At 40.4% G+C, this 15094-nt stretch overlaps 2 protein-coding genes across 3 annotated transcripts in view; one reads left to right on the top strand and one right to left on the bottom strand.

Moving 5' to 3' along the window:
* SCYL3 (Protein-associating with the carboxyl-terminal domain of ezrin) overlaps window positions 1–1684 on the bottom strand; it is a 57740-nt gene extending 56056 nt beyond the window's left edge. The window contains exons 1-6 of one of the 2 annotated variants that reach the window (XM_051212291.1): window positions 1365–1684; window positions 1141–1329; window positions 948–1106; window positions 827–914; window positions 684–786; window positions 570–647 (exon numbers count right to left, since the gene is read on the bottom strand). In XM_051212291.1, coding sequence (XP_051072463.1) covers window positions 570–647; window positions 684–786; window positions 827–914; window positions 948–1106; window positions 1141–1329; window positions 1365–1619 — 872 coding nt within the window. In that variant the 5' untranslated portion in view covers window positions 1620–1684. The remainder of the gene's footprint in view (window positions 1–569; window positions 648–683; window positions 787–826; window positions 915–947; window positions 1107–1140; window positions 1330–1364) is intronic. The other variant, XM_051212292.1, reaches the window with a different exon arrangement.
* A 3921-nt stretch (window positions 1685–5605) lies between these two features.
* Window positions 5606–15094, top strand: part of ARID4A (At rich interactive domain) — a 44580-nt gene continuing 35091 nt past the window's right edge. Inside the window, exons 1-3 of the mRNA XM_051218867.1 lie at window positions 5606–5675; window positions 8355–8567; window positions 9274–9424. Of these exons, the coding sequence (XP_051072461.1) occupies window positions 5652–5675; window positions 8355–8567; window positions 9274–9424 (388 nt within the window). The 5' untranslated portion in view covers window positions 5606–5651. The remainder of the gene's footprint in view (window positions 5676–8354; window positions 8568–9273; window positions 9425–15094) is intronic.

The raw sequence follows: 15094 nt of genomic DNA, 5'->3' as shown, positions 1-15094 counted from the left end.
GGCCAAAGGCTCAGCGAGTGGCCCTCTAAGAAAACCACCTGCCTCGGTTTGGGCACCTGGGCAGTACTACAGTCCTCACAGAGACCAGTAACTACTGCTAGCCTCATTTTTATTGTGTCGCGCATATGTACTTGATGCCCTCTTTTACTAATAATTGTGTTCAGATAAATAATAAATAAGAACAAGCCAAAGGTCAATAATCGAATACATGTACTGATGCCATATCTTAATTTGGTCACTCTGGCTTTTGATAATAGACAAACCCCACAAAGTATTATAGCTTAACGACAAACTTGCTGCTTTTACTAAACGGGACAATATTAGGTCAAGTAGACTAGTTGGTAATGAGTTGGATCAGGTGGAGGTTTCGTCTACATTGATTAACATGAACTTTCATATAAATACAGGTATAATGCTCTATTTCAGTAGTGAGTGACTGGATACTAGTGAGTGAGCCAGTGCGCAATCAAGTGAAACGACAATAACTCAAATGGTACTGAACAGATTTCGTACGTACATCTTTATTAAATGAAAATTGACAGAACCAAAAAATCTTACAATAGTTGTACCTGAAGAACACTTCCTTCTCCTCATCACTACGACTCACATATGTGTCTAAAAAATCCAATGTGGATATATATGGGCTCCTAAATAACAAATCTAAGAATTCCGAAGAAGCTTACTTGAAAGATGGGTGAGCTAATAGGTGGTCAGAAGGTATACGCGCTTTGGGTAAACTATGCATGCAAGAGTTAATTAAAACCTGTACGAGATTATAGAAAGGACCTGCGGAAACAAAACAATTATGAGTGAGGAAGTACAAAACCTTCTCCTATATCAGTTAGCGTACAAATCATTCGACTAAAACAATATATATCATAACAGAAGGCATACGCCGGATCAAAATTTAAAGCCTGAAAAGCGTCAAATAATTTTGTTTGACCCACTTTTGCGTCTTGTTGTCCCTTTAAAGCTTCAATTCTTCGTATATGGTCAGCAGACATATTCTTAAATTCCAGCGCGAGCTCAAAACCGCACAACTTCCAACACATATTCGAATCAATAAATACGCTGGTAGTATCCACGTTATTGTGCGAAACTCCAAGCTAATCGAAGGGATATTAGTTGACAATGATTTACTGTATTATGCAGGAAGTTGAGAGCAGAGAGAAGACTATAGGACCCAGCTAGTAGGTCATCCATTGTGGGATTGGTAACGAAAGCACTAAATGGGACTGAGTTTTCAACCACCAAGTACAAACTGTTAAGTCCATCAGAACAAGCCTTGTGGACACGAAGAATAGACGGATGACGCAGCCTAACAGGTATCTTGATTAGTAGCAGCAACAGTTGAAATAACTTACCGACGAGCTTAGTAGATCATCACACGCAAGCACGTTTGCACACGTACTTATTTTCACATCACTTTGCGAATCATCATTTCTATTAGCTGTCATATGTGTCTTAAGGTACTTGATAATGCGAAACTTGTTATATGTAGGTTGAACAGTATGATGGAATGAAACCTCATAATTATCATTTTTATAGATCGCAAATCCGCCTCTCAAACAGTCACTTTTTACTAAGTGAATAGACGGGTCAGAAATATTATTGCCCATATATGCACATCGATATTTTCAAAGAGGACGTAGAGAGGATGCTAACACGACCTTGAGGAGACGAGTATCCCACGATACAGCAAAGGAAAAAAACAAAATCCAAGAAACAAATAACAGTTGGCAGAAACAGAAAACACTATCAATTTTAATGCAAATTTGTCGTTAAGTAACTTGAAAACAGTAATAAAGGTCCCTCTGATTCTCCAATATGACACTGGGAATAAGTTTGGCTTAGCCAGTCGGACATGATACGGGAGTTTCACTATTTTCGGAATCAGCTTAGTCGCGGTTCTCTGAACTCTTCCCAAAGCTCAGTCTTTTTAAGCAGGAGCTGGCCGCCTTTATTCAGTACTCAAGTTCCGAACGGACGAATACTGTATACATTGTCAAAAAGACTTTAGCATCGACATGGCTAAAGGTCCTACATACTGACTATAGGGTTCCAAAACCTATAGTGGCTACCAGATGGCAACGTGTAGCAGTTTTTAAGTCTTGGCTTACGATGACTCTCAAGTCACTGGATGTCTTAACAACAGGTAGCTCGTTGTTATTCACCTTGTATGTACCTGTATCTTGTGGACAACTGTGCATTATATTGCATTTGGAAGCAGTTAAATGGCAAATTTTCGACCATTCGGCTATTTTTCCCAGGTCATTTTGAAGATCTAAACAATCACCGTTACTTTTTATCGCTCTCCATGTCTTGACATCGTCAGCATATAACAGAACCAGTGATGACAGGAGAACAGGGAGGTCATTTGCATCCAGAAGGAACAACGCTGATCCCCAAGCTGTGCCGTGAGGCACACCGCTAGGCACAGTTTCTCAGCTAAACAGCTTGCAGTTTGTAACAACTTGGGTTTATCACTCAAGAGTTAACCTCAAATAAATAAGTATATATCAAAGCAATAAAACTCAAGTATTCACTCACTTTCTTATTTCGTATAGGCATTATATTTCGTGTTATCCTATATTTAATGCTAAAAAGCTTTGTGTATTTGAACAGGTAACATACCGCTCCACTGTGACTGTCCCACGACCTAAATAAAGACCTATTCACTACTGATCTGGTTTCTTCTATCAACAAAACACGAGTAACGTCCAGCCGTAATCATTGTTGACGTCCAACTAGGAATTTCGTTGCCCACAATAATAAATCGCCTCCAATCCCGATATTACTCGACCTATATAACAGTTGGTTGTGAGGACCTTCGTCAAGGGATTTTCCGAGGTCAATGCAGGTCAAATCTATAATAACTTTTGGTCTTCAAGAGAGCAGCAACTTTCACGAGCCAATAATAAGTTAGTGAGACGAGTATATTCTATTCTAAAACCATTGCGTTTTTCTGAAAAGATCCAGTTTTCACCGGGATACCTGAGAAACGTCTTGTGAACAATCTTTTCTAGAATTTTAACAACTATTCTAGTTGTGCTAAGGAGTCAGTAGTCCTCGGGCTTATGTTTCGTACCTGTTTTGAAGACAGGACTTACCATGCCGTTTTTCCCAGTCGTCTTGTATTCGACTCTGGGTTAAGTATAGGTTAGCTAGTTCCTTTAGTAACCTAGGATGCATTTCATTAGGTCTCGTGGATTTGCTTATATCAAGCTTGTTTAGCAGATCAGAAATCAAAGTTCTTTATTTGTCACATTGTCGTGTGTGTGAGGATTTGTATGACCTGACTGAAAGCGTGCCTCAATGGTATATATATTGCTAAAGTAGTTTGAAAATTCTTGAGCTTTACCATAGCCATTTCCTAATAATGATGAAGTATTACTGTCTCCTCATAGTACTGGCATATTTCCTCTTTTCTCATTCCTTTGATTTATATACGATTACAAGCGTTTACGATGTTCTACGGATTCCTTAACAATTTTTTCTTCTCACAGCCTTCTGGAATTACGGGCATTTGTGTAAATGCCTTCGTGCTGCATACGCAGTAGCTTCAGCATCATCCTCTGTCGAGGTCTCAAAACTCGAACATTTACAATTTGGGGTCCTTTTAGTCAGCATCTAACCTAACTCTTAGTTGTTTTCCAGCTTTTCGCTCTTTTATACGGTCTGCGAGCGGAAAGTCCCTACAGACAGAACTCCTAATCCCTTTAACTAATGGCCATTTCATAATATTTAACTCCTTTCATTGGAAGTTTTAAATACCACTTTTAGCAGCCTGATTTGACTCTGTTTCAAGTTTATTTGGCTACGTAGTCTATAAACTTTTAGTAAGGTGACCCCAGAAATATCATGAGGCATTATCTGGTACCTATTTTATCAACAAAATATCATGCCCAAGGCGAGTTCTGGGTTTTGAACCTTCACTCTCCTTGGCTCTGGGAAAAACAATTGACCTGTCACTACGATCATTCTTCAGTTTGCTGGCTACTGTTTAAGAAACTGGTTTTTCATTAGCAACTTTTGACCGTTTTATACTCTTGATTTGAAACGATCATCGATTTTCACTAGAGTAGCGATCACAGTTGCGTTACACACTGTTGGATCCTTGATGATTGTTGATGACTTTGGTAGTCATGTTGTTGAGTTTCTTGTTAGGAACAGATCAAGCATTGATTTTTGATTTTCTAGGCGTTTCCTGATCGCTTCCATTTGCAAAGCGGAGGACAGAAGAAACATTCTCTCTTGAGCTAACATTCCCAGTATACCTTTAGCGGTAAATAAATCCGCAAAACCAATAACACTGTAAGTCTTTGACATTTGATGCTAACCCCATTAGTTTTGATGGACTCACATAGCTGAAGTTGGCTGGTCACGCATCCGCATCAGATCACGAGTAAGCACGCCGTGCTTCACGTTTCCTAGACCGCTGGGAACATTTCCATTATAAAAGGTGTTACTGGTTAAAGCGTTGTCAAACTGCGAATTTTTATGTCATCTTTAAACCTCGTTTAGGACTGTCCTACCTCCTTTGCCCCATTTAATTTAATCGACTCTGGTTGCTAAAGGTAACTTCACATCCATTTGTGTACAAATCAAGCGAGTAGCACTTAGTTCGTCTCCATTACACTTGCTAATACTCCTTTAGTTAGGGTTCATCACTTTATTGGCTCTGGATATCACGCTGTTTAAATTTTGGCAGCGTTGCTGACACAACCACAGGCATCAATTTTTACCAAACCATTTGGAAACGGCATTCGTTAGAATCATGCAAATTTAGTGGTATCATCCTTTGCAGTTATCCACAGGGTATTGATAGTCTGAATGCTGGCAACTGCCTTTTTTCCTCTATCCAATAATCAGTCAAAATAAAGATGCCGCAGGTATTCGGAGTTTGACAACGCTTTAACCAGTAACACCTTCTAATATGAGGCATACCAACCAAGTGAAATCAAAAGACAGAAGCGAGATGGTTCGAAGATATATTTGATAGGCTATCAGTATATTGAGAATCGACTGATCTAATTTGGCTGGCGATTGCAAGGGTTGTTGAGCATGGCGTTCCCACTCGTGATCTAGTGCGATGCATGACCGAGCGCTTCCGCTAGATGAGTCCATTAAAACATGTGGTCAGCATCCGATGTCGAAGACTAAAAGAGCTATATATTTTAGGGATTTGTTTACCGCTACAATTGGTTTTTAAGAATAAACTTGTTTCAGGCACTCACAAGATATAGTAAAGTAATCGGAAAAAGTGGAAAACTGTAAATTGTAAGAAACAAAACTGCAAACAAGTACAGAAGGAACCGATGTACTCAAATGTACGGATAATAAATCGCCTCTAAATAAAAGATACCTTCATTGATCAAAATAAATTATAATAAAGCTGGAACAGTAGTAATAAATGGTCAAAATAATAATATTAAGCGAGGAAAAATCTCAATTTCTTAAACATCGAGCCTGATAAGAATGTATTGTATATTTTCATGATCAAGAACATCGTACTATTAATACGCAGGTACCAGGAAACTAATGGTTCGTCTTCTTGTTAAAAATTGAAATCTAAGTATTCGTTCTGACATTGGTATTGGAAAATTGGGGCATTTTAAGAAGTTGCGTTACATAATGGGCTTTAGCCTTGGATGCCTTTTCTCAAACTGAGTGTGGTAAGTTTTCATATCGGTACAGTTCTTTAGAGATGTTTTAGTTACTGAGTATTTTAATAAGGTCTTATCATACTCAGAATCAGTAACGTATAACATCCACGTTAACAACCCGAAACTGTCTAAATTATCCCACCTCTGAATGGGACAATTAAACATAGTAAGTTTCGCTGAAAAGTGGAACCGTAACAGTATCCGTTACTCTTTATTCATCCTAATTATCCGAGATTTTGGACTTATACCCGCTTTTTGCCCAACGAATAAAGGTCTTGTACATACAACGTATGTTGCAATAAAACATTGACTTTGAAGTTTTCTGCATATTGCCGATTCTTATTCCTTCGACCATATTAGTTAGTAATAGGGGTGTGTCACAAACTCTAGTAGTTAATGTAAGAATATTTCAAGTTAGTAAATAGATGAAATAAGTACTGGAAATATATGAAATGTGTATTCTAGCTGTTTGGCTCTAGTAGGTTTCTCGAGCTCGTCTAAAAGCCTAGAACAGTGAAATATAGCGCATTTTAATGCCTGGTGTAATACTTCATATAGTGACATTGTTGAAATGCTTTTAAGGATATTTCGAAAGACTCAAGGCTAGTTTGTCTCTACCCGATGTAATTTTATTTACTTATATTTATTTGGTAGGTCTATATTTTATGGACGACCTTTGAACGAATTTTTAAGTGACCTTGAAACTATTAACCAGTCAGAAGATAGATAGTATAAAGTGAAAACATTATAAAAACTTATGAATTACAGCGGATATTCTTTTACATGATTTAAAAACTTGTTAAGGTTAGCTAAAGGTTCAGATGTCCTGAAATCATAGTGCATGGGGTTAGGGTCAAGGGTTAGAGTTAGGGTTTAGGGTTAAGGTTAGAGTTAAACTACTGAAAACATAAAGAATCTGATAAATCAAACTTCATAGATCATTACATCCTGTTATGATTGTAACTATTTATATTTATTTATTTTAGCACATGGATACTGGTAAAAAGAGGCACCAAATACATATGCGCCACACAAATCTCATTCAATATGTGTGAGGGCTGTAATACTGCTCGGGTGCCCAAATCGAGGCAGGTGGTTTTCTTAGGTGGCCACTCCCCGAGCGTTCGACCTGAAGGTCTGACCCACAAGGCAGTGGAGCATCGTAAGGAGATGCAGTCCCATGGAAGCCGGTGACCAACGATTGGTTCATACACCATTTGTTCCCGCAGGATCCTGGAGCCCATGTGCACCATTGGTTTGGAATCAGGGTTTTCCAACTCCCCTAGGTGGACTCTCCGTGTCCACCAACCCGGTTAAGGCGCCGAACATTCGCTGTTCGTCCTCTCAATTTCGTAAACAACACCCTGCCACGATAAGGCAGTGCGTAGGCCTTCCGTAGTAGTGGCCGTATACGCGTGGCCATGTGAGAGCTTTTCGAGAGGGAGAGCGGACACTCTTCTGTCTCGGCCGTACCAGGCCATTTGGGGGCAACTCGTACGTATGTATAGATAACCAGATTTACCTTGATAACATTCAGGTAACCTGCCTTCAATGAATAGTTCACTTCCAATGCCCCATCCACATTAGATTTTACCTACTATGCAATCATGAGACATCATGGGATCTTACTGAATCTTTTTAGTGTATCACAGTCGTAATGAGCCGATGGTGCAAAGCACGTGAAACACTGATCGTTAGAGATCATGCTTTTTTCACCAGGTTTTTGCGTCCATTAATAATTTCTTCATCCTCCATCAAGTGTTTGAGCAATGTTTAGATACGTTTCTGTTCCTAATTCGAAACTTAGTTTTTCTAACCAGTTTCTGGTAGCGCTTATTCCTACTTCAGAGAGTTGAGTAGTTAGTGTTTGTGGGCTAACGATGCCAAGGTGCCCTAGCTCAAAATCAGTCGAGGTAATGCAAATGTATACTTTTTTATCATTCTCTAACTGTCCAGTTTAAGGTTGATTCATGCTTTTCATTCGAATCTTTTATTTGTGTCTGGAGCTATATCTATTTTGTTTATTATTACATTACTGACTGTTACTTCAGCTGGTTTACTTTTCATCTCGTTCAATTAGTCTTGATGTACCTATGCAGAGTATAGTGATTAGAACTTAAATGCACTTATGCCAGGTCTTTCGCTTTTATCTGTCCATTCGCATAACATCAAGTAAACGTTTTATTATTATGTAGTTAAAAATCCTAACATTTAGCAAGGCTTGTGGAAGTGTTTGTAATTTGAAAGATTAATTGGAAATCTTCCTAAAACTTCGAATGTAGATTTTATACTTTCTGGAATCTGTTTCAAAAGTGTCTTTTACCTCAGGGAATATCATACTTTCATGGCTGAGATCAAGTTACTCATTGGTGCAGTTAAACATAACTACACTAATATGACCTTGGAGTGGCTTTAATAGATTATTCAGTCACCGAAGAGTAACCAACTAACTTGTGGATTGTTTCAACTTTTAAAATGTTGTGATCGTCGGTCGCACTCTTCCTTTTCCTTCTTTTTGGAGTATTACAAAAACAAATTGATTCTTATTGGAAGTTGTGTAGTCCAGAAAAGCTGTTGGCTGTGTTCTGAGAACCTGTATTTATTGCTGAATATATTTTCATATGATCATAAGATCATTTTTGAGCTCAATTTTATAATAATTAGCCTTTAACCTTGTTATTTTGTTAGTCATCAATCAGCATGGACAAAACCCAAGTCAATTCCATTCCTGAGAACGAAACATCAAACTCTGATGCTCCTGGGTCCGTACAGTGTTTCCCCTCGTCATTTTTGACCGTAGGCACTGCTGTAAGTGCCAAGTATCGTGGTGCATTTTGTGAGGCGACGGTAGATCATGTGGATCTAAAATTCCGTCTCCGTGTTCAGCTAAAATCTAATAAGGTAATCCAATTACATCTTTTTTTTCACAAATATTGTTTGCTTTCAATACATCTTTCTTAAAAAACTCATCTGTCAATCTTAATTAATTGGGCGTAGGTAGTGAGAGATTTAACATGAGGTAAATTAAAGCCAAAACTAAGAGGTATATTGATTGCAGTATAAATGAGTTTTCAGTCTATTATAAATGGTCTCAATACCTTCTCGTTTTTTGTTTCATTTAGTCATTATCTTTTATTTTAACCTATTGGTTGTCTCACACTTCATTAAGTGACTTTCGATTTCACAGACGTATTTCATCCCAGGAGATGTGGTCTACCTACAATTCTCAAACAGTATAATCTTGTTAGGTGAGAACTTTGATAATTGTATATAAGTTACTCGATTTATAAACTATTCTGTGCTATAAGAATCTAGGACATTCTGCTGACAGATTCTAGAGCGTTTTTCGCTCACTATATAATTTCACTCTTTTTATCACAAGGGAAATAAGACTAATTTTTGGCAGTTCATAAAAAAATATACCTATCGAGTTGATGTAACTAAACTAGCAAGCAATTTTCATCCAAATAGCGAACTATATTTTGAGTAGCCTAGATTACTTATTAATACATCAGACCGTTTGAGAATTTAAGCTGTTACTACCAAAATCATATAATCCAGTACCCGGAATTACTAATTTCGTCTTGTCACGTTTTTGTTCCATTAGTCCTGTGTCTCCGTTGATGAAACCTGTTTGATATCTGGATCTCCTGTTATTGGAAATGAAGTGTTAGTTCGAATCGCTAACGAAACTGCATTACCTAATGAACAAGCTGGCATAGTGATACGTGTCACGGATTCTAGTATTTACACTGTCGGTACGTTTTTTAAATTATTTCAAGTGGAGCGATGTGTTTGTATTTAAATGCAGTGCAATGTTGTCATATTTTCGTGGCTTAATGTATTTGTGGCCCTTATGGTTGCAACTAAGAAGAGTAATCATGCAGACACGAAGTTGTTGCAGCCATCTTTCGATCCGTAGCTCAATTACTGACTACTGTCAGTTAGCGGGATGTAGATTGGACCAAAGCATGTCGCGTGCCGGATTGTGTTGGAGCACAGTAATTGGCGATTTCTTGGCTAATCAGAGCTAGCGGATAGTTGGTGAAGACTCTAGAGTCCTCTCGTTTAAAATTATAAAAATACTATTTTCTTACTGTGAATTTTACTCCCATTCAACCTTGTTTATTTGGAATATAATTACGTCCCTGTTTAACCGTGTATTGGTTTGGGGACAAGTCGAGTGAACTAGTGTCCGAAGAATAAGCAATGTTAGTAGATGAGTTGTAATACGAGAAATGTTAACAGTACCCTATCAAGAAAGCTCTAAAAAATTGTAGGTGATAGTTTATATCATGTCCTTAGTTTCAAAAAGCCATTTTAATTTTAAAACATGTGATTGTCTCACCATGTTTTGAGTTACAAGTTTTGGTATCGTTTATTTAGCATATAAATATGACAAGCTCTTCTAAATCACCCTAACTCTTGTAACAAAGCATCACTACTTGAATGTGACATAGTTGTTGGTAAAAAACCTGACCGTTGTTGCTACCTTGATGTGGTGGTCGGGCTTGCCTATCGTGATGAAGCAACCGAGCTATACTGGCTGGAGCAACCGTTCCTCAAGGTCCTACCATGTCAGACAGGTCGGTTGAAGAGCGGTAAGACTAAAAGCAACAAACCCAAGGTCCGAAGGCGAAGTCGTACTGCTGACTGTACAGAGGTGTGACATCAGTAAGGTGTTTCCTTCAGACAACCAGCATGAGAGCGATGCTGCCTTCCCACAAGAAGAGGTGAGGTTGAAAAGGTCGACCCTAAAAATGCACACCTCGCCTTATCCCACGGATATCCGTCTCCGGTGATAAGGTCTCAACAAGTACGGAGCTAACACAAAAACTACCCATAAAAAGGTCGTGTGTCATTGACCTCAAGCAGTTGTCCCTTGAGCACTGCGGTCACGCCCCCAGGTCACTAAGACCACCTCTAATCCAATTTCCTTTTCAGGTACCTCCAGAGCAACCCTTCCACGGTGTGGGCAACCAGGAAGTGATAACCGCCCTCATACCTCTAACAGCATTCAAGACCACTGTATTCCTAATCAACCTCCGTCTTCACTTCCTATTACTCCTCCTACATCGACTTTCACCTCTAAACTTCCTTTTTTGGCTTCCTCTTCAAATGTCACCATAGCCAACGATTCTAGTGCTCAAAACACTGTCCCAGGTCTACTGAAACCTCGCTCCAAACTACACATTGGAGCCTTCAACGTACGCACCCTATGTCGAATCGGTCAGCAGGCTTCCTTGGCTAGAACCCTAGAATCTCGTACCATTGATGTATGCTGTGTCTCCGAAACACACATACAGGATCCTAGTGTGGTCATTCAGTTGACTTCACCTTGGCGAAACGGAGAGCTGACGAGATACATCTTCCGTGTATCTGGTGGCCCGACGGCCAGCTCTCGTGGACTGGCATGTGTAGGCATAGCACTAAGCATGAGGGCGGAACAAGCACTGTTAGAGTGGATCCCCGTCAACAGTCGTTTATGTGCTGTTCGGCTAAACAGCTTCGTAAGGACTCGGAAGGGTAGAGATACACGTCGTTGCCTTTTTGTCGTTTCTGCCCACACCCGGATGGAGTGAAAGATGAATTTTACAGAAAGCTATCTGAACTTCTTCAGAAAGCTAAACGTTCAGGCATAGTACTCGTAGCAGGTGACTTTAATGCCCAGATAGGTAGTTTAAACCAAACAGAAAGGCATTTAGGTGGGTATTTTAGTATTCCGGCTCAGCGAACAGATAATGATGATCGTCTGCTGCAACTGTGCTCAGACAATTGTTTATTTTTAGCAAACACAAATTTTAAGCATAAGGAGAGATATCGTCTAACATGGCGACCCCCTACACCAAACCAACGATGGACTCGAATGGACCGTCTTGCCATCAGTCATCGTTAGAGAGGGTGGGTAGAAGATTGTCGTTCATTCTAGAGTATCTGCTTGAACTCCGACCATGCCCTAATACGAGCACGCATCTGCTTGCGCCTCACTGGACGCAAAAAAGCCACATTAAAAAGACCCATTAGAACTGAATTGAGTAACGAAAAAACCAAAAGTAGGTCCCAGGAACAACTGAGGTCACACTTAGGTAGTTCTGAAAACGAGGCTGACCCAGATGTTGCTTGGAAAGCCATACAAACAGCTGTGGAAACAGCAGTGACATCTATTATTGATTTAAACCACAGAGTTACAAAGAACCAATGGATTTTTTCAAAGTCTATCACACTGATGGATTCCCGCAAACTCGTCCCATCAGGTTCCGAACATGATGAAGAGCGACAACAAATCAGATCTAGGTTAAGAAAAAGTCTAAGAAACGACCGTGAGCAGTGGTGGGCAACAAAAGCAAAAGAGATGGAAAAGGCGGCGGCTATATGGAACACAAGACAGCTCTACAGACTAACAGAAGAAACTGGAATTAATAAGTCAAGTGTAAGTCAGACTATTTCGGAAAAAGACGACACTCCATCTGCTCCCAGTCCAGATGTTTAGAACGATTGGGGGAACATTTTAGAGAACAGTTCAGCTGGTTTTTAGCTACTCTACAATTACCCTCCATTCCCAGACAGCGTGAATAGAGCATTGAAGTAGGTCCCTCGACGCTAGCTGAAGTTCAAAAGGCCAAAGCTAATCTGAAACGAGAAAGGGCAGCTGGTCCAGATGGATTGGCTCCAGAGGTTTTTAAGTATGGTGGTCCAATTTTGGCGATTAGGTTGACTAATATTTTAGCTAAAATCTGGGGGTTGAACGTAATACCATCTGACTGGTCACAATCACTGATTGTCCCAATATATATAAGAAGGGGTTAGAATCATCCTGTGACAACCATAGAGGGATTAGTTTAACTAATATAGTATCTAAAATACTAGCCTCGATAATTATCGGACGGCCTAACTAAGACTCGTGAACTGCAAACACGAGAGAATCAAGCTGGCTTCAGACCTGGTTGTGGCTGTATCGACCACATATTCACCATTCGTCAGGTTCTAGAACACAGGCATACTTATCGGCGTCCGACAATGATGGTCTTTCTTGACTTAAAAGTAGCATTTGACTCTGTAGACTGCGAGATTCTGTGGCAGTGTTTGTCATTGAAAGGTGTGCCTCAGAAGTACATAAACCTTGTGAAGGCTCTTTACTTGAACACTACTAGTCGAGTCAGAGCTTATGGTGAATTGTCATCTGCTTTTGCAACCTCAAGTGGTGTCCGTCAAAGCTGTTCACTTTCTCCATTTTTGTTTAACTTCATCATAGACCTATTGATGGAAATAACATTCTCGTCGACTGAATTCTCTTGTATTGATCTCCTACCAGGAGGTCCACTTATCGACTTAGAATACGCAGATGATATAGTCCTGTTTGGTGAAGACGCTGATAAAATGCAGAGTCTTTTGGTAGCACTAAGCAACAATGCCAGAATGTTTGGGATGCGCTTCTCTCCCTCTAAATGCAAGTTGTTGCTTCAGGACTGGTCTGCGTTAACACCTGAACTAAGGATAGAGAGTGAAATAATCGAACGTGTCGACAGCTTCACTTATCTTGGAAGTCTGATCAGCCCTAATGGGTTGGTGTCTGACGAAATCTCAGCGCGGGTTCAAAAAGCTCGTTTGGCTTTCGCCAACTTACGTCACCTATGGCGAAGGTGAGATACCCGTCTATCAACAAAAGGACGAGTATACTCCGCCTGGAGTCCCTCCGGGGCTACTGCCGGTCCCAAGCCCGGATAAAGGAGGAGGGTTGGGCATGGGGTTAGCGTCCCCATCCCGTAGAAAACTAACTCGCTAAAAAAACGCTAACCAGAAAAAATTATTCAAACCTTTTAAACTCTGCCCTGGGAGTCAGAAGATCTTCATTTAGAAGAATTATGACGCCTCATGATGAGAGCCAAATCCCTTCGGAAGTTACGAGGCCGATGCCCCTTCTGACAACCAGAGCGACCATTTATTTAGGTACATGGAATGTTCGTACAATGTGGGACACCGGAAGAGCCTTCCAGATTGCTGCAGAAATGAGAAGATACAACCTAGAGGTACTTGGGATCAGTGAAACACATTGGACACAAGTTGGACAACAACGACTAACTACAGGAGAGCTCCTGTTATACTCCGGCCATGAAGAAGAAAATGCACCACATACACAAGGAGTTGCATTGATGCTGTCCAAACGAGCACAAAATGCGCTTATAGGATGGGAATCTCATGGACCAAGGATCATCAAAGCCTCGTTTAAAACAAAGAAAGAGGGCATTTCAATGAACATCATCCAATGCTATGCGCCTACCAACGACTACAATGAAGACGCTAAAGATCAATTCTACAATAGGCTGCAGTCAATAGTCGAGAAGTGCCCAACAAAGGACCTGACCATTCTGATGGGAGATTTCAACGCCAAGGTTGGAACAGACAACACTGGATATGAAGACATCATGGGACGACACGGACTGGGAGAAAGAAACGAAAATGGTGAGAGATTTGCAAATCTATGTGCCTTCAATAAGCTGGTCATAGGCGGCACCATATTCCCACATAAACGCATACACAAAACCACATGGACTTCACCGGATCACTCTACACAAAACCAAATCGACCATATTTGCATCAACAAAACGTTCAGGAGGACTATAGAGGACGTGAGAACCAAGAGAGGAGCTGATATAGCATCAGATCATCACTTACTGGTCGCCAAGATGAAATTGAAACTCAAGAAGCACTGGACAACGGGGCAGACAGTATCACAAAAGTTCAATACGGCCTTTCTCCAGGATACTAACAAACTCAACAAATTCAAGATAGCCCTCAGCAACAAGTTTCAGGCCTTTCATGATCTACTCAATGGAGAAGGAACTACTGTGGAGAGCAACTGGAAGGGGATCAAAGAGGCAATCACTTCAACATGTCATGAGGTCCTGGGTCACAAGAAGCACCACCACAAGGAATGGATCACTGTTGGTACACTGGATAAGATTCAAGAAAGGAGGAACAAGAAGGCAGCGATCAATACCAGCCGAACAAGAGCAGAAAAAGCCAAGGCACAAGCTGAATACACGGAAATAAACAAACAAGTGAAGAGGAGCATCAGAACCGACAAACGTAAATATGTGGAAGATTTAGCAACGACAGCGGAAAAGGCTGCAAGAGAAGGAAACATGAGACAATTGTATGACACGACAAAGAAACTCTCTGGAAATCGCCGCAAACCAGAACGACCAGTGAAAAGCAAGGAAGGCGAGGTAATCACCAACATTGAAGAGCAACAAAACAGGTGGGTAGAACACTTCAAAGAACTCTTGAATCGACCACCCCCACTGAACCCACCCAACATCGAAGCAGCAACCACGGACCTCCCAATTAATGTTGGCCCACCAACAATTGAAGAAATCAGCATGGCCATCAGACAAATCAAGAGTGGCAAAGCAGCAGGACTGGACAAC

Source organism: Schistosoma haematobium, chromosome ZW (assembly GCF_000699445.3).
Source record: "Schistosoma haematobium chromosome ZW, whole genome shotgun sequence".
Lineage (NCBI taxonomy): Eukaryota > Metazoa > Platyhelminthes > Trematoda > Strigeidida > Schistosomatidae > Schistosoma > Schistosoma haematobium.
This window is presented reverse-complemented; position numbering and strand designations above follow the sequence as displayed.